Here is a 23,388-nt window from a genome sequence, read left to right on the forward strand (position 1 = left end):
AAACTTCTGCTGCTCAAGCCTTGCACTTGTGGGCTTGCAGGCAAGAGCGCGTTTCAAAGAACAAAAGCCCATATGAGTGCAGGGCTTGAGAAGCAGATGACCTTGTTGCTGCCTTTTCAGTTCCGCCTCCCACCGCCGTCTCCCTCTTGCTGGACTGGTTCAGCTGCTCTAGGCTGCCTTTGGCAGCATTTTGAAACACACTCCCGCCTGCAAGGAGACGACGAGGCAGGGATCTACCATATGCTTACTTCCTCTTCCTTGCTGGTAGGAGCGCGTTTCAAATTGCTGAAGTGCGCACCTGCCTCTTGCTCTTGCTTTCCCGGCCAAAAGAATGTCACCGGAGAAAGAGTAGCTCCAGGCAGTTCCCCCCTTTCCCCGAAAAATATTTTGGGGGGGGGCTTATTTTCAGACGGAGTTCATTTCAAGGCATGTCCCGAAAAGCCCTGTTGGGCTTATTATCGGGACACATCTTATTATAGAGGAAACACAGTATTCTTTTGCACAGAACTTAAAAGAGATAATTTTTTTCTGGGTCCTCTTTTGCAAAGTTCTGTCTAATATTGAAATACTCTGTATGCATCTTTTGGTCAAGCTTTGTACACAATAGTTTGGTGAAAACTGAAATAAGAGACAACATGTTATTAAAATTTTTAATTTTTTAAAAACAGATTTAATGATATACATGTACCTATCCGTCTTGAATGTGTGAAATTTGCCAGTCACTGCCTTATGAACCATCCGGATCTAGCGAAAGATCTAACAGGTATCAATAAATTTCATAGTAAAAGAAATTCTCTTCTATTTTTAGTTTTATGGTGAAAAAACTATACTTTTAAAATATAAAATACTTATAAAGAGTGTGCTTTAAGTCATACTTAGTGTCCTCTACAAGTTTTATTTCTCCCTATGAGTCTCTGTCCCTAAGGCAATCAGATGTTCAGGTTTGACACAGTTTTAATACATTATTTCTGTCTGTCTGTCTGTCGCCATCTATCCATCCATTCTATAGATTTTTCTTACATAGATGTTACCCAGACTTGTTCTTCAAGATTATTTGTTATTTTCTAAAACTAAAGCATGCCAATTTATGACACACAGTTCACTTTAGCCCTTTAAATAAGAACATTAATAAATAAAATAATTTAAAAATAAATTTATTAAAAATAAAACCAAAAGGAAATAAATTCAAGGGCAGACTTCATGGGCCACAAAGTCTTTTTCTGCTGTCAGTTTTCTGTTTTTCTAATAATCCAACTGATAAATATTAGGAAATATTGCATCATCACTTTATAAATATACTTCCATTTTTCAAACACTAAAAAATTGTCATAAATTTATTCTTTAAAAATAAACCAGGTAATAATTTCTGTCTTTTAGTTATTTTATCTAGTCAAATTACAATGAAAGTGTATACACACCTTCGTTAACAATGGTAATTGGGACTGGCAATGCTGTCACTAAGTGTCACTCAGTAATAAGCAAATACTTTACAGCCCTCTCTAAGCGATTTACAGAGAGTAAACATATTGCCCCCAACAATCTGGGTCCTCATTTTACTGACTGGAAGGATGGAAGGCTGAGCCAACCTTGAGCCTACTGAGATTCGATCTGCCAAATTGCTGGCAGCTGGTAATCAGCAAAAGTAGCTTGCAGTGCTGAATTCTTAATCCCATGAAAGAACAAGTACCACATGTCTTAAGATAGAAATTGTGGCGCTATAAATTTAAACATCTATCAGAGAGAGGGGAAATAATGATTTAATATGGTGGTTTGATCTATTGGTTTTCTTTGTGATGGAAATTACCATGCAACACAAATTATTTAATAGATTCTTGTTGTTATAATTCCTTCCGAGTGGCTTAATTTATTTTTCCCATTAGTGACATTGTTATTCATAATAATACAACAACTAAGTTTGATTTTATTTAGAGAAAAAAGCAAATGGTTATGATGGCGTGTTTTATAATATATGACTCTTTTTAAGAGGAATTATCTTCATAAGTGTATATCGCAAATATTCACCTTAATGCTATTACATTTCAATTAATACGTAATTTACGTACAATGTATATTTTATGTATTATATACAGAATATCTTAAAGTGAGATCTCATGACCCTGAAGAAGCTATTAGGCATGATGTTATTGTATCAATAGTTACTGCTGCTAAGAAAGATCTCCTACTTGTGAATGATAATCTGCTTAATTTTGTGAGAGAACGAACACTTGACAAACGGGTAAGTTTGTTGGTTTTGATGGACCGCTAATCCAAGAGTAATCAGTTTGTTACATTTGTTTTTTAAAAATTCATTTATTATTAAGGCCTTCAATAGTATATTCATATACTTTGATTTTCTAATCTGCATGGACACTTTTTATTCAGTCAGTCCTACACCTATGAGCCCAACATTGTTGTTGCTAAGCAAGACAGTTGTGGGTTTTGCACCATTTTTTAAAGATATATTTTTATTGTTTACATATAAATATACTTAAATCAGTGCAATTGTCTTGGCATTCCACTTACTATAAAACAAATAACATATAGAATAACATATACAGTGATCCCTCTATTATCGCGAGGGTTCCGTTCCAAGACCCCTCGCGATAATTGATTTTTCACGATGTAGGGTTGCGGAAGTAAAAACACCATCTGCGCATGCGTGCCCTTTTTTTCTATGGCCGCGCATGCGTAGATGGTGGAGTTTGCGTTCCCCGCCGCCCACGCAAAGGGGAAACCCGATTTGGCTCCTCGCTGCTGCTGCGCTACCGAGCAGATCAGCTGCTGGGCGGCCGAAGGAACCTTCCCTGGGTCTTCCCGGCCGCCCACACAAAGGGGAAACCCCGGCTCCTCGCTGATGCCCGCCGCCCGCCCGCCCGCCAGCAAGAGGGGGAAGACCCAGGGAAGATTCCTTCGGCCGCCCAGCAGCTGATCTGCTCGGCGCAGCAGCAGCGAGCAGACGAAGATCGGGGTTTCCCAGCCGCCCACGCAAAGGGGAAACCCCAGCTCCTCGCTGATGCCCCCGCTCGCCTGCCCGCCGCCCGCCAGCAAGAGGGGGAGAGATAGAGAAAGAGAGAGAAGGAAAGAAAGAGATGAGAGAGGGAGGAAGAGAGTGTGAGAGAGGAAGAAGCAAGATAGAGAAAGAGAGAGAGAAACAAAAGATGAGGAAGGAAGGAAGAGAGTGACTTCATCGGTGGAAAAATCGCGATATAGCGTTTCGCGAAGAACGAGATCGCGAAAATCGAGGGATCACTGTATACTATTTTAAATAGTGCTAGTGTTGTACAATAGCTTCTGATCATCATATTCTAATATGTCAACTTATATATCATGTTAATACATTCCTATATCAATATTAAAAATAATATCTCTTTCCATGTCCACATAATCTGATTCTTTCACACTCCAACTTCTACCTCGTGTTTCTAACCATTGATAGAATACATTCCATGTTGAATAGTATTATGTATCTCCGTCATCTTTTATTTTTAGTGTTGGTCTGTCCATTTCTGCACAATCTAGTATCTTCCTTATTGGCTCATCCTCTGAGGGGGCTGTTTTTGTTCTTCCACTTGCATATGCAAGTCTTGCTGCGATCAAGATATGTAATATTAGATATATTGTCCCTTTATCATAGCCGTCTGATATAATGCCTAATAAAAACAAAATTTAAAATCTATATGTTGTCTGATCATTTTTTCTAATCACGTATGGATTTGTGTCCAAAATTTCCTTGCCTTTTTACAGGACCACCACATGTGGTAATATGTGTCAGATATTTGTTTACATTTCCAACAGTTTGGGGACATATTGTTAAAACATTTTAGCCAATCTTGCCAGGGGCAGATGCCACCTATAGAATTTTTTATAGAGATTTTCCTTCTATGATGTGGCCATTGTCTGTTTTCTGCTTCTATCCCACAGCTTTTGCCATTTATCCAAGTCTATATTATATCCAAAGTTTTTGGCCAATACTATCATTGTCTCTTTAACTTCTTCTTCCATTTTATAATTTAATAGGTAATTGTATAGTATCTTAATTCATTTGTCATTAGTCCCCACTAATATCTTGTCCAATGTTGTTAGTTCTGTATAAAAAACACATGTTTTCACGTTTTTCATGTAACATGATTGTATCTGCAGGTACAATCACCACTCTAATTATACTCCGTGTTTTTTTTTAGTTCTAATCTGGTTTTCAATTCACCATTATCCGAGTCTTCGGAGAGGGGCGGCATGCAAATCTAATAAATTTATTATTATTATTATTACTATTATTATTATTATTATTATTATTATCATCATCATCATCATCATCATCATTATCATTTAATATACAGTGGTACGATTTTTTTGGCTCTTCTTAAGAACTATTTTCTATGTAAGAACCCGAGCCCGGAAAAATTTCCCAGGAAATTTAAGAGTGGCACGAAGGCCCGGCCAGTTTCCTGCCATTCTCCCTCTAATCCCAGCAATCTCTGGCTTTTCTGGGCTTCCAGAGGTGCCTTTCAGTGGCACTTAAGGAGGCTTTGGCAGTAAAGCAAACGGAGTGTTTTCCTTTCTCTGGGCACTTGGAGAGGGAATAAACTACTTTACTGTGGTGACTCCTTCGCGCTGCCTTCTTTTTTACTCAGCATGCTGTGCATTCCATATGTATTAAAGATTATTTTTCTGAAAAACTGATCCATTTGAAAATAACTTTTTATCAGAGATGTGCAAAAAGTTGTTATTGGTCAAAACTGATGCGCTGACCTTGAAATGAACAATTTTTAGAAAATGTACTTTGAAACTGGCCATTTTGCATGATTCTTTTTATGCACATAGTAAAAATATTGCTGTATGTTTTCAATGTTTATGGTAACCTTTTAAATAAACATTGGGGTGGCTCTCATTATATATTATTATTTTAGTGGAGGGTGAGAAAAGAAGCTATGATGGGACTTGCACAGATATACAAGAAATATTCTTTACAATCAGAAGCTGGAAAAGAAGCTGCTAAACAAATTGCTTGGATTAAGGACAAATTATTACATATATATTACCAAAACAGTATTGATGATCGGTAAGTTAGCTTCAGTTTTTTACATAAAAAAGAAACTTCTATCCCAAAGTTTGGAAAACAATGACAAAAAAGAAAAAGTGAGATATAATGCAGGAAGAAATATTCTAGGAGGTCAGGAGGTCATTTAATTCATTTCATTTATTTATTCTGAACATTGCATGATCACCTATTTTAGAATTCTAGAAACTAGACATTATTAAAGTAAATCTCTGGACTCATGATATGCTCTGAGATATTATAATGCTGTTCTAAATCTATGTACAATCTTTGTTTAAATCAATACACCTGAATTATACAATAGAATTTTTAAGGTTTTTAATTGTATTAACTAGGTTGTCCAAACTCGGAGCTTGTGTGCTGTAATATCAGAGTTATAAATTTATATTATTTTTCAATTTACGTTTGAAGCAACTCTATAATGTATTTTAACTCTGTTGTTGAAATGATTTTGAAATAAGTCAGAATTTGAAATTCAATAAAATCATTATTTGACAATAGCTTTAAAAAACCCAAATTTATTCACTCCTAAAATCTTTGAGAAGTGTGGCTAATTTAGAAAAAATAAATTTTAATTGTTGAGTGAAAATGGGAAAAATGAGGGCCCCTAAGGCATTAGGACTAGAATAATAACCATTGCTGACTGGTATCCGTTAATTTTATCCAATCCCTTTTTCATGCTATTTAAGTTGAAAATTGCTGTAACTTATACAAGCAAATTCTACAAGTTAATGCAATTTCCCTTATGCCCGAACTAGGTCCCGAACAATACTGGATTACTGTAGCTATGATATGTATTTATAACAAAACATATGGAAATTAAAATTCATTCATTTGTTGCATGCAAAATAATTTAGTGGGATATAGCTGCTTCAATTTTGTAAATTTTGATTAATCATTTTCTTTATAAAAGAATGTATATAATTCAATTAAATCTTAATTGAATTCTTTTCATTCTTCTATAAAGAAAATGATCAAATTGATCTTGTTTGTTTGTTTGTTTATAAATTTTACCGGCTGCCCATCTTACTTGAGGATATCTCTGGGCAGCTTATAATCACATATACAATTAAAACATAAAAAGTTAAATCAGCCATTAAAACCAAGACACATGGGGTGGAATAGGGGTGGGTGGGATCTGTTATTATTCAACCACTTCCATTGCATTGTCCCCATTGCAGTTGATCATGTCCTACGTTTTGACTTTAAGATTAATTTTGATATTTTTTTCTGAAACTTGTTATTGGTAATTTCTTTTTAGATTGCTGGTAGAACGAATCTTTGCTCAGTATATGGTTCCACACAATTTGGAAACAAATGAAAGAATGAAATGCTTATACTATCTTTACGCAACACTTGATTCTAATGCTGTTAAGTATGTATTCAGTTACAGATATGAAATATTTTCATTGCAAATATAATTGATAATTTTCATTAAGACAAATATAGATTAAAGCCAATTACTTTTACAAAGGCCTTCATCTTGGTTTTCAATTGTTTCTTATATTTTCTATTTGGAAGTAAATTTTTAGTTCTTATTAGTAAATAAAATGCTTCATGAAAAGTATAATATATCCGCATCGTGCCCTTATCTTTCCAAGTTTTAAAAAAATCTCTTTCCACCTCTTTAATTTTCTATTCAACATTACTAGTTATGCATAGATTTGGAAGGAGGCAAGTGGTAGAAAACGGTGGTAGATGGAAAATCTGTTTTTGCCAATGGGGGGTATGTTGCAACAGTGAACACATGCACTTTCATATAGCCCACTTCTTCATTTCAGTTGAATTCACTTATGTATTTAAAATAGCAGCTGTTTATTATTATTCTTTAATTGGTAGCATAATTGGTAGCATAAGTGCCTTATAGGTAGTCCTCAATTAAGGACCACGTTGTTCCAAAACCTTTAGTTGATTCTAGATATCATATTTGCCTGTAAGTTAAAAAACCCTAAAGCTATTAATTATTTTCTTGTCTAGTTAAATTTATAAGCCCCAAAAGATGGTAGTATTTATTATTTGGCAGTAGAATCCTCGGACCCAATAATACTTCTTGTACATGGTTTTATATCACTAGCTACAGTATTATGGGAGCAGCAATTCAACATATGTTGAACCTACCAGACAACATCTAAAAAGAGTTTGGTAGTGAATGAAATTAAGGACAAGTGTGTTTTTATCTAGTATCTGTAGTACATATAGTCCTCAAGTTACATTGAAAACATGGACTGGATTTCAGTCCAGTTGTAAAGCATGACATCATGGGACCACATTGCTTAGCAACAACAGGAAGAGTTTCTCACTTACGAAATTTATAAGTTCTAGTCAGTTGCAAAGATGACTTATTGCTTATACTTTGTTATTTTTATGATTAGGGCATTGAATGAAATGTGGAAATGTCAAAATTTACTGCGGCTTCAAGTAAAAGATTTGGTTGATTTAATCAAACAAACAAAGGTAGGTTCATTTCCTTGTGAAATTTTATATGTCACTAATATTTTCAAGACTTCAGCTTGAATTTTATTTCAATGACAGAAGGAATACTTTCTGATTTTTTAAAAAAATGATAATATGTAAGTGAAACTGTGCTATATGTCCTAAATACTTGAAATAATTTTAGTGTACTTAATTTTGTGGGAAATTCGTTTAAGCCCATTTTATATTTTTGACTTAGTTTAATATCATGTTTTTTCATCCTTAAGGCAGTTTACAGATGAATAAATAAACAGGTAAAAATCTAGGCAGCAAATTGCAACCAATGTCTCTTTGATGTCCTTGCCCTGAAAATTACATAGAATGATGTAAAACAACACCTCTGCCTCCAATGTTATATCTCTCTTCAACAAAGACGTTCATCTCAATATAAGATTCTCTGCAGTAGCAAGAGCATCCTGGGGAATTATTTATTTTCTGATAAAGGATATTCTCTCCATGGAAGCCATTTTTATATAAACAAGGCTTCTCTCACAGACCTTTTGTAAGCATATCCAATTTGTGCTATAAAATAGAGATGCTTTATAATATGGCACTCATCATTAGGGAATGACAAACCAGCCCCCAATATATTATGTTTCAATGAATATTGATATGTTGCATTTTTTTTCTGCTTGGTATGGCCTGATCTTCTTTGAAAGACCTGTCTTAAGAATTATTTTCAAACAGCCAAGCTATATTTAAAAAAAACTTTAACGTAGGACCAAGAAGATAAGAGGTTCAAATTCTAAATAAAATAGGGGTTTTTTTTACACTCCAGTCTTCAGTTGCTTGTCTCTCATGTGTAAATGGCTAGAAATAATGCCAGCTTAAGAAAACCTATACCAGTTTTCAAGCTGTCTGTTCTTTCCCTTCCCACCCTTTGGAGAAAAACCTGGTGGCGAACCTATGGCAAGCGTGCCACAGGTGGCACGCAGAGCCATCTCTCCAGGCAAGCAAGCCGATGTTCCAGGTCAGCTCCACTGCACATGCCCACTCTCTTCCCACTGGCTAGCTGATTTTCGGGTCTCTGCTGGAAGACATGCATGTGTGGGGGTGCGATGGGGGTCATGTATGCATGGGGGGGTCGCGGAGGGGGGTCTCGTGCATGTAGGACATGGGAGGTGCAGTTTTTAGTTCCAGGAGGCTTCAGGGAAGCCTGCTAGTGCAAAAACAGAGTGTGGGGGATGTGGCAGTCCCCCCCTGCAGCTCATTTTTAGTTCCAGGAGGCTTCAAGGAAGCCTCCTGGAACTAAGCATGATGGCATGTGGATCGTGGGTGTCATATGTGCAGGCGCAAGGGCAGGGCCTGTGGGAACGTTGCATTATGAGTGTTGGCACGTGTGTGTGTGTGCTGTCGCACGCATACGCACAAGCACTTTTAGATCCTGAAGGAAAAAAGTTTGCCATCACCACACTAGACTAAACTTATTTTTTAAAAAATGGCTTAATCCATATATAATTTTTTGGGGGGGGGTTCTTCACATGTAGCTGGACTGTTGTCACTATAACTTTCATCTGATTATCAGCATTTTGCCACTAATAAAATAGGAAATGTCCCTTTAAAGTCCATAAATTTTCATTTATGACTATTTCAAGTTAGGGTGATGCCGAATGCATGGAACTTTATACCCAGTCTCTGAAGTTACAGTCGTGGTCATGTAATCAAAGCCGGCCCATACTTAGAACCACAGAGACCCTTTAACTACAGCACCTTACTATTCCCACCCTCCCAACTCTACTCTTTTGGTCACCCTGCACCATGGCAGCCCTTGGCAAATTGTCTGCTTTGTAAGATTCTGAGCCCTTTTGAAATTTCAAGCAATATTTGCACCTTCCATTCTCCAAATCATGGATGCCATCCTTCTAATTTTTCAGAAGGCTGTAGAAGTTTTACAAAGGCTTTCTGAAGTATTACAAGAACAACACTGGCAATTTGGGGAATGGTAGGTGCAGTCTTCTTGTGAGGTTTCAGAAGGCCTCAAAAGCCTGACAAAGCGTTACAAGAATGATGTGCACTATTTGGAGAACAGCACTGCCTATGTCGGGAAGAAAACTTGGCATGGCCAACACCTGCCTCACATTGGTCCAGGTCAGATGTTCTTTGTCAGCAATAGGAAAATGACAAAGAAAGTTAGCTGATCATGGCAGGACATGCAGAGCACAGGATGATTAGAACTTTCCACTGTGGTGCTTGGTTGACCGGCTGCGGTGTGGGAGTTGAGGTAGTAATCCTTGGTGGTGGCTGTGCTGACATTCTGGCCTTTATTTCAGTCCCAGTGTCACTGCTGAGAAGTGCTGAGGATATTTTAATATAGGTGGGTAGAAGACGTTGAAGGGGAGGCAGACCTTTACCTTACTAAAACCCGGGTCTGATAATGGCTTGGATCATGTGGGGCCCCCCACTTAACAATCAGTGGGATTTGGTTAACAGCAGCAATAGGGACTGCTGGGATTGCCGTAACTAAGCAATGCAGTCATGTGACATTGTGCTGTTGAACTGCATCGTTGGCAACAGAAAATCCAGTCTCAATAACTCTTGTAGCTTGAAAACTATCAGGGTTCAGATTTATAACCAGGAGTGAAATCCAATAGGTTCTGGAGAACCGATAATGGAAATTTTGAGTAGTTCAGAGAACTGGCAAATACAATCTCTGGCTGACCCCAGAGTGGGGAGGGAATGGGGATTTTGCAGCTGGGAGAGCAATCATGGGCTTCCCAAGGCATGCCCATGTTACACCAACACTCCGCAGTTTGCATTGGTTGCCAATCAATTTCCGGTCACAATTCAAAGTGTTGGTTATGACCTATAAAACCCTTCATGGCACCGGACCAGAATATCTCCGGGACCGCCTTCTGCCGCATAAATCCCAGCGACCAGTTAGGTCCCACAGAGTTGGCCTTCTCCGGGTCACATCGACTAAACAATGTCATTTGGCGGGACCCAGGAGAAGAGCCTTCTCTGTGGCGGCCCCGACCCTCTGGAACCAGCTCCCCCCAGATATCAGAGTTGCGCCCACCCTCCTTGCCTTTCGCAAGCTCCTTAAAACCCACCTCTGTCGTCAGGCATGGGGGAATTGAAATTTTTTCCCTTCCCCCTAGGCTTATAGAATTTATACATGGTATGCTTGTTTGTATGATTGGTCTCTTAAATTGGGGTTTTTTAGATTATTTTTTAATATTAGATTTGTTACATTGTCTTTTTTATTGTTGTTAGCCGCCCCGAGTCTTCGTAGAGGGGCGGCATACAAATAAATATCTATCTATCTATCTATCTATCTATCTATCTATCTATCTATCTATCTATCTATCTATCTATCCTTCCCCTGGAGTGGGGAAGTAATGGAGATTTTGCCATATCCTTCCCCTGCCATGCCCACCAAGCCATGCCTGCAAAAATGGTACTTTAAAAAATTGAATTTTACCACTGTTTATAATAATAATTGGGATGCTATATTAGAACTTTAATATAATCCAGTAGAAAGTGTCTACAGAATTTCCATAAAGAACTACACATTAAACAAGGATTTTCAATAAGTTTTGAGAATATGATTGAAACAGATCTTGGATTAGTTTCAGAGTAATACATTTCATCTACACGTCAGCAGTAAAATAAAACTGTCCTTATTCATTTTATTTCCTAATATTGAATCTGATATGTATTATTTCTGTGTTAAGAATATTTACAGTCAGATGATGTCAAGTCATAGTAGGATATTTTTAATTTGTGAAAGCACATATATGCATTTGTATGTTTACACATTGAATCATAGATGTTGAAATATATTGCTTAGCTCACATTAAGGAGATTTGTTATGGATTCAAAGATGAAAAGTAATATGTGGAATATTTTCACATTTATCATGTTCCTGAGCCTATCAAGGGCTATAGAAATGTCAAAAATATTTGATGTCCTACAGCCTGTTAAAGCAGCAGAATCCATGAAGTAGTTTACCTAAATTATCTCTGAAAGTCTTTAAAGCAGATCATGCAGAATTTTGACAGATAATCATGCTTTATTTTGTCTGTTTTTTTCTGATAAGAAATAGAATTTAATTTCAAGAAACTACCCCATTTATGTTTAATCCCCTGTAAGACTTTGTAGACGTATCCTTTCCTATTACAAGTTCAGGATTTATAGGCTTTTTACGGTGGTCTGTATTGTTAGGCAGTTCTGCAGGTTAACTCATGCTCCCAAAACATTAAAAATTGCACTAGAAATAGTATCTTTTATCTTTTTCTACTGGCAGAAAATATGAAAACAGAGTACATTCCTCAGTATATTTAAACTTTAACATTTTGAGAAATTTAATACCAATCTGGTTAGGCAAGATATTATAACAAATCCCAACAGCTTTCTGCTACTGATCATATCAGCTAAACTGTAAATTGATCGCTCTACGGTATTCTGACTAAATAGCATGTTCCCAGCATCCCCAGTTAATCAAGGAGTTAATTTCCACCATAATTACATAGCCATCATTTTTCCGGGTGGGGGTGGGGGATTATTTGAGCTTTTGTAATAGTACAATATATACAGCTAAAAAGAGTGTGAAAAAACTCAATGAGTTATTAGAATTGTGTTGCATTTGTGTTGCAGAGTCCCAAGATATTTTTGACTCTAGAACTTTATTTAGTAGAATGAAAATTCATTTATTATGTAGTATCTTAACATACTACTGAAAGTATACTATTTTGATTTTTTTTTCATATTTACCTTACTGCTTAAAACCCTACTTTAAATAAGTTTGCCTTATTATGTGCCATGCAATATATGGAAGCCCTTCTTGCTTAAATTTAGTTAGACTACTGCTCTGTGTGTGTGTGTGTGTGTGTGTGTGTGTGTAATTAATTTTCCTATTGCTGCATGTTTGATTTCCAGGTTTGATAATCTACACATCTTTTTTCCTCTTGGTTGCCACATTTGTTTTTTACTGATGGTTCTATGGGCATGGCTTAGTGGGCGTGGCAGGGGAAAGATACTGTAAAATCTCCATTCCCACCTCACTCCAGAGGAAGGGTACTGCAAAAGCCCCGTTTCCTCCAGATCAGTTGGGATTTAGGAGACAGAGAATAGTCAGAGGTGGTATTTACCGGTTCTCCGAACTAAAAAATTCTGTTACAAGTTCTCCAGAACTGGTCAGAACCTGCTGAATACCACCTCTGCTTTACCATATATATTATGCTATTGACATTGGAGATTCAAAAATTATAGGGAGCTCGTGAGATGATTACACTGTAGAATGTTAGTCCATTCCCTCACAGTTTTATTTATATTTGTATTTATATTGTTTTTAATTGTTGTTTTATATTTCTTTTAATGGATTGTTTTACAGTATGCCACCCATAGTCATGACTGTGAGATAGATTAGTATATAAATTTATTTGATGAAATAAATAAATATATGTGAATAAATAATAAATCATTATACTTTTTTTATTCTAGAAATATTCATAGTAGGAAAAACTGGGTTTTCAATTCAAACTGTTTTTAAATACTTTTTAACAATGCTGGTATTTTTCCGTATTTGTTTATTTATTTACTGATTGATTGATTGATTGATTGGTTTTCCATATTCATGAGTTGCTGATCTTCCTCAGAGAGGGGCTGTGGGCACTGTACAATAAAATGTTAAAATATAAAAAGAATATATAAAAGTTAAAATTATATAAGTAGACAATGATAACGATTACCCCAAATATGCTCTTTCAAGAGGCAACTGGACATTCTTTGTTTTTCTTTTAAGACATTTAATTAATTAATTTATTCATTCATTCATTCATTCATTTATTGGGTTTGTATGCCGCCCCTCTCCGAAGACTCGGGGCGGCTAACAACAACAATAAGACAGCATATAATAATAATCCAATACTAAAAACAATTAAAAACCCATTATAATAAAAACCAAACAGACATACAGACATACCATGCATAAAATTGTAACGGCCTAGGGGGAAAGAGTATCTCAGTTCCCCCATGCCTGGCGGCAGAGGTGGGTTTTAAGTAGCTTACGAAAGGCAAGGAGGGTGGGGGCAATTCTAATCTCTGGGGGGAGTTGGTTCCAGAGGGCCGGGGCCACCACAGAGAAGGCTCTTCCCCTGGGTCCCGCCAAGCAGCATTGTTTAGTTAATGGACCCGGAGAAGACCCACTCTGTGGGACCTAACTGGTCGCTGGGATTCGTGCAGCAGAAGGCGGTCATCAAGAAGCTCCTTGGATGAGAAGCGAAATGGAGGAATTACAAAGTTGTCACTTGTAAAGGCATCTTTGGGACAACCATGACCTGGATGACTGAGAATCTCCATAGAAAAGGATAATGATTAAGCACTATTAAAATTAATTTAAAAACAGAATTGGGGTGCTCTGACTAACGAACGGCTATGTCCTCCTCTGAGCTCCCCATGCTCTACAGCAGGGCCATATTTTAATTCCTGTTCAGAAGGCTAGGAGGGTAGGAGCCAGCCTCAGCTCTGGAGGAAGAATATTCCATAGGGTTGGGTAACAGCAGAGAAGGCTCTGGATCCTGTCAATCAGAATTCTTTAACTAGCTGTAGATCTTCAGTGGTTAGAAGGTGCAGTAGCATGCTTCATGGCAATGTTTCTCAACCGTGGCAACTTTTAAGATGTATAAATGTCAGTTCCCAGAATTGGAAAATCCAGAATCACTGCTTAGGCAGAAAGGTTTTGCTTTTTGTCAGAATTTTAACTTTATTTGGGTTCATTTTGTATGATAAATCCATCTGATCCATGTATTGTTTTATATATTTCTTCCTGTGTTTCCCATCAGTGACATTAATGAAATTTTACCATGGTTTTCAGCATTTTTAAAAGCCTTTGATTCAATAGGTGGCAGCACCTAGCTGACCTTTGCTAATCTCAGAAACTAAGCAGGATTGGTTGGGGAAACTCCAAGGCTATAGGCTGTCATTCAGAAAAAGTCATAGGCAAACTACTCCCATAATGGTGCCAAGTAAACCACATAGGTATACTTATTAAAAGTCAAGATTCAGTTCAAGATGGGGGGGGGTTTGGTGTAATTTTTCAGCATTGTATACGTAACATATGCATCTTGCTTTAAATAAATACATGTTTTATTGTTTGCTTTTGTTACTTTTTATAAAAAAGGTGAGACTGTTGGCGTCTGTTGAAATGATGTAAAAATTATTAATGAATACGATATATATTTTCTGCTATTTCTTGAGCTAAAAACTGTTTTTCAAAATTTCAGTAAAAATAATTTATGTTGTATAAATTACAAATGCACAATTGTCTGGTTCACTTGAAAATACAGTGTTCCCTCAATTTTCGCGGGGGATGCATTCTGAGACCGCCCGCGAAAGTCGAATTTCCGCGAAGTAGAGATTTGGAAGTAAATACACTATTTTTGGCTATGAACAGTATCACAAGCCTTCCCTTAACACTTGAAACCCCTAAATTACAATTTCCCATTCTCTTAGCAACCATTTAGATTATTACTCACCATGTTTATTTATTAAAGTTTATTAAAAATATTTATTAAAGGTGGAACTGTGGTATAGGGGAAAAAACCACAAAATATTTTTTAATTAATATTTTTGAAAAACCGTGGTATAGACTTTTCGCGAAGTTTGAACCCGCGAAAATTGAGGGAACACTGTATACAATAGATTAAATTAAATTATGACATACTTCTAGTTCTGTATAACGTATATATATTAATATAAAGGAATTATCTTACCTATTACTGAAATGTGTAAAGTATTGAATTGCTTTATAAAGCTTGTCATTGAAGACCTTTTTTAAATTTTCAGTCAGATGCCAGCAGTAAAGCTATATTTTCCAAACTGATGGTAATAACAAGTAAGTTTTTTTCTATATTTTAAGCTTAATATTTGAGAAAATATTACTTATATATTGATGCTTTAGTCTGTTTTTTCCTGAGCAAGTTACCTTTGAAACGGATTAAAGCAAGTTGAATAAAATATTGTCTTGCAACCTAGTACATTAATATATTAAAACATTAATAAGATTCATTTTTTGATTGGTTTAATTGAAAATTCGCCTTCCTTAGTTTGTTTGGAATTATTAAAGATATTCAACATTGTGTTCAGATTTGAATATAATGAAGCTATGTAGATCTATTATGCTAAAGCTATGTAGATCTGTTATGTATTTTTTAACAATGGCAGAGAAATACTAGATAGCAATACATTAGTTAAATTCTGCTAGGAAAAAGTATTTCAGCATTTTTTAAATGTTATGATAGCTTGCCCCATCTGCCCACAGGGCTGTGGGATTATTTATAATCTAACAAAATATATTTTCTGTTTGTATAATCCATTCTCATCTTTTTTATTTACGTATTCATGCTGCTTCAATCACATACAACCCAAAGCATGGAACTTTATTTCTGCTTGCTATGTGGCAAAAACTTTAAAAGCACAAGAATCTTTTTCTTGTCTTACACTCTATGAAACTGTTTACACGTCACTTTATGAAATAGCTAAATAATTAAGATATAATTTATATACATATATGTGCTTTGTTCCTTCTATTGATTTACTTTTATGTTGTATTCTATCAGTAAATGATGCCACTTATACTAGAAAAGCTTTATTTGATTATTAGCTTTCTGTTGAACTTTTTTTATTCCCATAAAGGAAATTTGCCAGATCCTGGCAAAGCACAGGATTTCATGAAAAAATTCACTCAAGTTCTGGAAGATGACGACAAAATAAAACACCAGTTGGAAATGCTTGTTAGCCCAACTTGTTCATGCAAGCAAGCTGAAGGATGTGTGGTAAGAATATATGTTAAAATATAACTTGCAATATTTGGGCTTATTAAATTGTCTGTTTTCTAATGTGCTCCTAATTATTATTGCAGCGTGAAATTACAAAGAAGTTAGGCAATCCCAAGCAACCTACAAACCCTTTTTTGGAAATGATTAGGTTCCTTTTAGAGAGGATAGCTCCTGTGCACATTGACACCGAATCCATCAGGTATTTCTTTTCACTTATGTTGGAATTAAAATAAAATTAAACCAAGAAAATACATTCTATAAAAGTGCTTAAATTAAGATGCTGTAGTGTTCTCTCCATTGAATCTTATATTGTAATGTGTGTTATAGGATGTGGCAAAAAGTAACCCAAGTAATTAGAGAAGGAAACTACAGTAGTACCTCGTGATATGAACCCCTCGTCTTACGAACTTTTCGTGATACAAACCCGGGGTTCGGGATTTTTGTGCCTCTTCTTACGAACTTTTTCCGCCTTACGAACCCGCTGACGTGAACGCCAAACCCGGAAGTTCGTCAAAAGTTCGGGTTCGGTGTTCGGGTTCAGCCGATAAAGGTGACAGCCGGGCAGCGGCGCTTCTCGGCGGCCTCCCGAACCCAAACTTTTACCCAACTTTTCGGGTTCGGCGTTCAGGAGAACGGCAAGAAGCGCCTGGCTGTTTCAAAAGGTGACAGCCAGGCAGCAGCGCCCAGCAGAGTGCCGGTTTTGCATTTTTTCCCCCCTTGCACTCATTGATCCATTTTACATTGTTTTCTATGGGAAACATTGTTTCGTCTTACGAACTTTTTGCCTTACAAACCTCCTCCTGGAACCAATTAAGTTCGTAAGACGAGGTATCACTGTATTGGGAAAATTTGGGGGGTGAACGTATTCTTGACATTAATTGAAGGCTTTTGATTCCTTACTTTCCTTTCCTAACCTTATTTCATTTATTATCAAAGTACGAAGGGGAAGAAAAAGCTTAATCAAGAAAGAGAAAAACATTTGGTTGCTGATTGCTAGAGACTGTATTTACTATGGAAAGATGTTTGAATTTGGTTGTAATGACACCTTATTTCATACCAGACAAGAAAATTAAAGAAAACAGATGCTATCACTCAGCATCTTACTAAGCATAACATAACTGAATGATTACAACAGTATTAATGAGAAGAAAAATGTATATCTTAAATACGTGCTATTGCTTTATTAAAGGAAAAATGTCTCTGGCTCAAATATACTGCTTACACATTATCACATTTAAATGGAATGTCCAACATGATTCTTTATCATTTCCTTTATTAGTGCCCTTATTAAACAAGTAAACAAATCCATAGACGGAACAGCAGATGATGAAGATGAAGGTGTCCCTACTGATCTGGCAATCAGAGCAGGTCTTGAATTGCTTAAGGTAATTTTTTCTATAGAAAACACTATTGCAATACTTTTTCTGTTTTATCTTTTTTTACTTTTAGAAAAAACTAAGTATAATAATAGTGACTTTCATGAAATGATGGACAAGAAAAGGAAGTAATTCTGAAGTTAAGTGTGGGTTTTAGGCAGCTGGGATGTATTTGATCGATCAGGCAAAAGTTTTGTATGCTTTGGTTGATAGTGTGAGATTACCAGAACAGAAGCTATGTAGGATTAGGTTAGCAACTCTTGAGGCCTTTTTGGCGATGTTGTTGCAGTGGGTTTTGGCACTTAGGTCATTTGATATGAGTATTCCAAGGTCTTATGGAGTGAGGGTTGTCTGTAAGGTCTTGTTTATTCAGCTTGTATTTGGTGTTCTGATTCTTTTTGCAAATGTGTAGGACAGAGCATTTTTGGGTTGAGATTTGGAGTTGCCAGATGTTTGACCGTTCAGACATATGGTCAAGGTCTTCCTGGAGAATAGCTGTGTTATCGGTGGTGTTGAAAATATTTAGATCATCAGCGAAGAGAACACAGCTGCTTGTAATGTGATCACAAAGGTCATTTATATAGAGCATGAAGTGTGTTGGTCCAAGTACGCTGCCTTGGGGTACGCTGCTTTTAACCGGAACAAGATTAGATATGGCGCTCCCTATTTTGACAACTTGTTGTCTGTTTGATAGGAACGCAGTTATCCAACAATGGAGAGATCCTAAGATGCTGTAGGATTTGAGTTTTAGAAGTAGTTTGTCATGAACCACTGAGTGAAAGGCTTTACAGAAGTCAATGTAAATTGCATCTGTTGATTTGCCCTGATCAAGATGTGTAGTCCATGTATTTGCAGTGAAGGAGTTGCAGGTTGCAAGGTAATTTTTTTTCTGAAACCAAATTGTTCGTTAGAGAGTAGGTTGTTAGTTTCTAGGTGGAGGGTAATTGATTGGTTTATGATTGATTCCATGACTGCATGTGACATAGCATAGTGAGATTAGTCTGTAGTTTTCAACTAGGCTGGTATCTCCTTTTTTGAAGGTGGGGATTACCATTGTTTGCGACCATAGCTTTGGTGGTGAGCTGATCCTGAATGATTTTTAAAAAGATTATGCTTACTGGCTCAGCTATGGCTATGGAGAGCTTTTTTAGGAAGTATGCACATAGACCATCAGGCCCAATTGATAGAGAACGTTTAAGGTCGCATAGTGCTTTTCCAACGTTGTCTTCTGTCAAGCCTATTTGGGTTAAGTTGTTTTGAATGTTTGAGGTGCGACTAATGAATTTTGGGGATAAGTCATTGCTGTTTACAAAGACTGAGCCAAATAATGTGTTGAAGAGGTTAAAATTGTCAAGACTGATTCAATGAAATATCAGCATAGGTCAGGGATGGCTAACCTTTTCCGGATGGAGTGCCCAAAAGTTTGCCATCACGGGCAAGGTTAACATAAGAATGATTTAAAAATCCATTTTAATCTTACTCTTGCAGGTTCTTTCGTTTACCCACCCTATCTCATTCCATTCAGCTGAAACATTTGAATCACTCCTGGCCTGTTTAAAAATGGAGGATGAAAAAGTAGCTGAAGCTGCATTGCAGATTTTTAAGAACACAGGAAGCAGAATTGAGGAGAATTTTTTACACATCAGATCGTGAGTTAATTCTATACTCTATTAGAATTCCGTCCTGTTTTATTTATTTTTTATAAATAACTCAGGGCAGTGAACATACATAATCTTTCCCTCGTCAGGTGGGTTGGACCGAGAGAGAGTGATTTATTTATTTATTTATTTATTTATTTATTTATTCATTCATTCTTTTATTCATTCATTCATTCATTCATTCATTCAATTTTTATGCCGCCCTTCTTCTTAGACTCAGGGCGGCTTACAACATGTTAGCAATAGCACTTCTTAACATAGCCAGCATATTGCCCCCACAATCCGGGTCCTCATTTTACCCACCTCGGAAGGATGGAAGGCTGAGTCAACCTTGAGCCGGTGATGAGATTTGAACCGCTGACCTTCAGATCTACAATCAGCTTCAGTGGCCTACAGTACAGCACTCTACCTGCTGCGCCACCCCGGCTCATATTGGCCCAAAGTCACCTAGACGACTTTCAAGCCTAAGGCAGGGAGCTAGACTAAAGTGGTTTCCTGTTGTTTAGGCCAGCACATCACTCATTAGATGAAGACTAAGCAAATAAGTATATTTTAAGTATACTTATAGTAGCATTCCTAAATGTTTTTCTTGAAAGATGAGGGTCCTGAAACTTTCACTTTACCGTTGTATTTTTTTAACTGCTTAATGCTTCTGTTCCTGGAATTTGCATTGTCTTTAATGCTGAAGAATGATGATAATTAAAAAGAAGGAAATATTTCCCTCTGTATGAAGTTATTTTTAGGAATTAGATATGTTGTCACAGATTTTAGATATTGTAGTTAAAATGTAAGTGCATTGTTGCATGTACGAGCTTTTTATAGACTAGGATTGTGGATGCTTCAAAAATGGTTTAGAAGAAATGATTTGGAACCTGAGCAATTCAGGTTTGTTAAAGTAGGTTTGTACAGAATCGGGAAGAGAGGTGCTGTCCATGTGCAAGTGCAATATTGGATACAGAGTCATTATGATTGGAAAGGCATATAAACTGGAGCAAATTATATTTATTTATATTATTATTATTATTATTATTATTATTATTATTATTATTATTATTATTATTAATTAGATTTGTATGCCGCCCCTTTCCGGAGACTCAGGGTGCCTTTATTATTATTTATTTATTTATTCATTCATTCGATTTCTATGCGGCCCTTCTCCTGAGACTCAGGGTGGCTGACAACAGAATAGAATAGAATAGAATAGAATAGAATTTTTATTGGCCAAGTGTGATTGGACACACAAGGAATTTGTCTTGGTGCATATGCTCTCAGTGTACATAAAATAAAATATACATTTGTCAAGAATCATGTGGTACAACACTTAATGATTGTCATAGGGGTCAAATAAGCAATGAAGAGGCAATATTAATAAAAATCTTAGGATATAAGCAACAAGTTACAGTCATACAGTCAACAGGGGAGGAAATGGGTGATAGGAATGATGAGAAAAACTAGTAGAATAGAAGTGCAGATTTAGTAGAAAGTCTGACAGTGTTGAGGGAGTTATTTGTTTAGTAGAGTGATGGCATTCGGGAAAAAACTGTTCTTGTGTCTAGTTGTCTTGGTGTGCAGTGCTCTGTAGCGATGTTTTGAGGGTAGGAGCTGAAACAGTTTGTGTCCCAGATGTGAAGGGTCAGTAAATATTTTCCCCGCCCTCTTTTTGACTCCTGCAGCATACAGGTCCTCAATGGAAGGCAGGTTGGCAGCAATTGCTTTTTCTGCATATTAGAAATCTACATAAAATTGCATTCTAAAAAACCCACAGTTAAAAACTAAACAAACAGATTCATACATCCTACATTCATTAATTGATTTATGTACTTATGTATGATGGTTTTTGAAGTTTTGGTTTGCAAATGCAGGAAGTCCCGTATAGTTAGAAACAGAGCCTATTGTACCAAAATTCTAATTAAATACACAAAGATTCAAGTTAAATATACAATAGTTCAAGTTCATGAAACAAAACTACTTATATAGTATTAATTATGCTTTTTTTTAAAACTCTAGAGCTTTGCTTCCAGTTTTGCAACATAAAGCTAAAAAAGGTCCTCCTCGACAGGCCAAGTACGCCATTCATTGCATCCATGCAATATTCTCCAGTAAAGAAACACAATTCGCACAGATATTTGAGGTATTGTGTCTTTAATTTTATATCTATAGTGCATTTATAGTAGAAAATTCTGAAGAATTTGATTTATAGTTTGAAATGTTTAAATGCTTGCAGCTGACTCCTCTTTAAGGGCATATTGATGTTAACATTTACCATCATTTATATATTTTAGCCACTACATAAGAGTCTCGATCCAAGTAATCTGGAACATCTGATTACACCACTGGTTTCCATTGGCCACATAGCCTTGCTGGCACCTGATCAGTTTGCTGCTCCACTGAAATCTTTGGTGGCTACATTTATAGTTAAAGATTTGTTAATGACTGACAGGGTAAGAATTGTTTTGCTTTTTGCAGTAAAAAAAACCCAGTGAAAAATAATAAAATATCTCTAAACTGTACATTATATTGTGTGCATTTAACAAGAGAAAAACAGCTATACAGTTCTTAGTATATTCAACATACTAAGATTACTTAGGTTAGTATTCAGCTTACATAAAATGTAAACTTGTGAAGGGTAATGAAGAATGTAATAAGTTCCTTGAGAAATATAAAATAGATTTTTTTCCTCCTATTTATTCAATTTCTTCCCCTTTTCTAGAAAAATAGATGCACACATTTTGTATATAAACTCTATGATATTAAGTAATGTGAACTTATAGTAGTATCTATTTAAGGGGTGTCAAACTCAAGGCCTGTGGTACTGGCCTGGAAATATAAAAGGACTGGCCCGTGGTGCCTCTGCCAGCCAAAATGTGTTGGGGGGGCATGTGGCCCCTGCATGGCCCATTTTCAGCCTCCCTGGCCTCCTGCAGCATTCTGCTGGCCAAAAACAGGCCATGCGGAGGCCCTGCAACACTTCCAGGTAGCTGTTTTTGGCCGGCAGACTGCTGCAGGAAATGACGGACGAAAATGAGGCTCGGGTGGCTGTGTGTACCCTCATGCCCCATTTTGGCCAGCAAAGTGCTGCAGGATGCTTAGGTCGCAACACCTCCCTCCCTGCTCACAGAAGAGAACGACAGTGCTGATTGGCCCTCAAAGAAATCCAATTTGACACACACACACCATCTATTGTAATCCAGCTTTCCACCACCTGATTACTTCATATTGTTTTGGCTTCACATACAGACATGGTCAAAAATATTGGTATCTTCCACTTTCCTTTGGAGAGGGGCGGCATAAAAATCTAATAAATTATTATTATTATTATTCCTCCAAAGAATCTCAATTTCCTATGAAGTAAATTTAAACTGCCACAACTATTTGTATATTATTCTTTATGACATTGAGGGCACACTTTGTTTTGAATATGAAACTTAACATACTATTTGCCATTAAAATAATATGAACATGATTAAATTATTGGCACCCTTACAAATGAAAACACCATTGGGTTTTAATGATCTCTTAATGGACTCTTTAATTGCAGTCACAGGTATCTTCAATTTCATAATCAGTCATTCAGCCTGTTTGTATGAGGAAAAGTACTCAGATGTTTTTGTCATTGTGTGCAACACAATGAACATGGACAAGAGAAAGAAAAACAGAGAGTTATCTGAGGAGGAAAGGAAGAAGGTAATAGTAAGCATAGTAAAGTTAAAGGCTACAAAACTGTTTTCAAAGAGCTTCCTGTTCCTTTGACCACAGTTATTAATGTTATCAAGAGATTTAGATGGTAATCTGCCTCTTTAGATATGGCCATCTGAAAAAAATTGATCCCCAATAGAAGAGAAGGATAGTTTGAATGGAGGAGTAAGAGCAAAGGAAAATTCCAGGACAGAAGCTATTGACTGTAAGATCAAGAACTATGCATCAAGTACTAACAATTTCAAACTTGGGAACGCCCCACTTTCAAACCCCATTCCAGACTGGAATCCAATAAAATGCATGTTGACAACCCACAATCCTAGAACAATGTCCTTTGGAGAGGTGAAATAAAA

At 36.5% G+C, this 23,388-nt stretch overlaps 1 protein-coding gene across 2 annotated transcripts in view; it reads left to right on the plus strand.

Annotated features, from left to right (window-relative positions):
* PDS5B (PDS5 cohesin associated factor B) overlaps positions 1-23,388 on the plus strand; it is a 97,908-nt gene that overhangs the window by 48,749 nt on the left and 25,771 nt on the right. For both annotated transcript variants that reach the window (XM_070749890.1, XM_070749892.1), the window contains exons 10-21: positions 669-763; positions 2,091-2,236; positions 4,908-5,059; positions 6,318-6,431; positions 7,429-7,510; positions 15,314-15,362; positions 16,163-16,302; positions 16,389-16,504; positions 17,585-17,690; positions 19,170-19,330; positions 21,347-21,470; positions 21,622-21,780. In XM_070749890.1, the coding sequence (XP_070605991.1) occupies positions 669-763; positions 2,091-2,236; positions 4,908-5,059; positions 6,318-6,431; positions 7,429-7,510; positions 15,314-15,362; positions 16,163-16,302; positions 16,389-16,504; positions 17,585-17,690; positions 19,170-19,330; positions 21,347-21,470; positions 21,622-21,780 (1,444 nt within the window). The remainder of the gene's footprint in view (positions 1-668; positions 764-2,090; positions 2,237-4,907; positions 5,060-6,317; positions 6,432-7,428; positions 7,511-15,313; positions 15,363-16,162; positions 16,303-16,388; positions 16,505-17,584; positions 17,691-19,169; positions 19,331-21,346; positions 21,471-21,621; positions 21,781-23,388) is intronic.

Source organism: Erythrolamprus reginae, chromosome 4, assembly GCF_031021105.1.
Source record: "Erythrolamprus reginae isolate rEryReg1 chromosome 4, rEryReg1.hap1, whole genome shotgun sequence".
Taxonomy (NCBI): domain Eukaryota; kingdom Metazoa; phylum Chordata; class Lepidosauria; order Squamata; family Dipsadidae; genus Erythrolamprus; species Erythrolamprus reginae.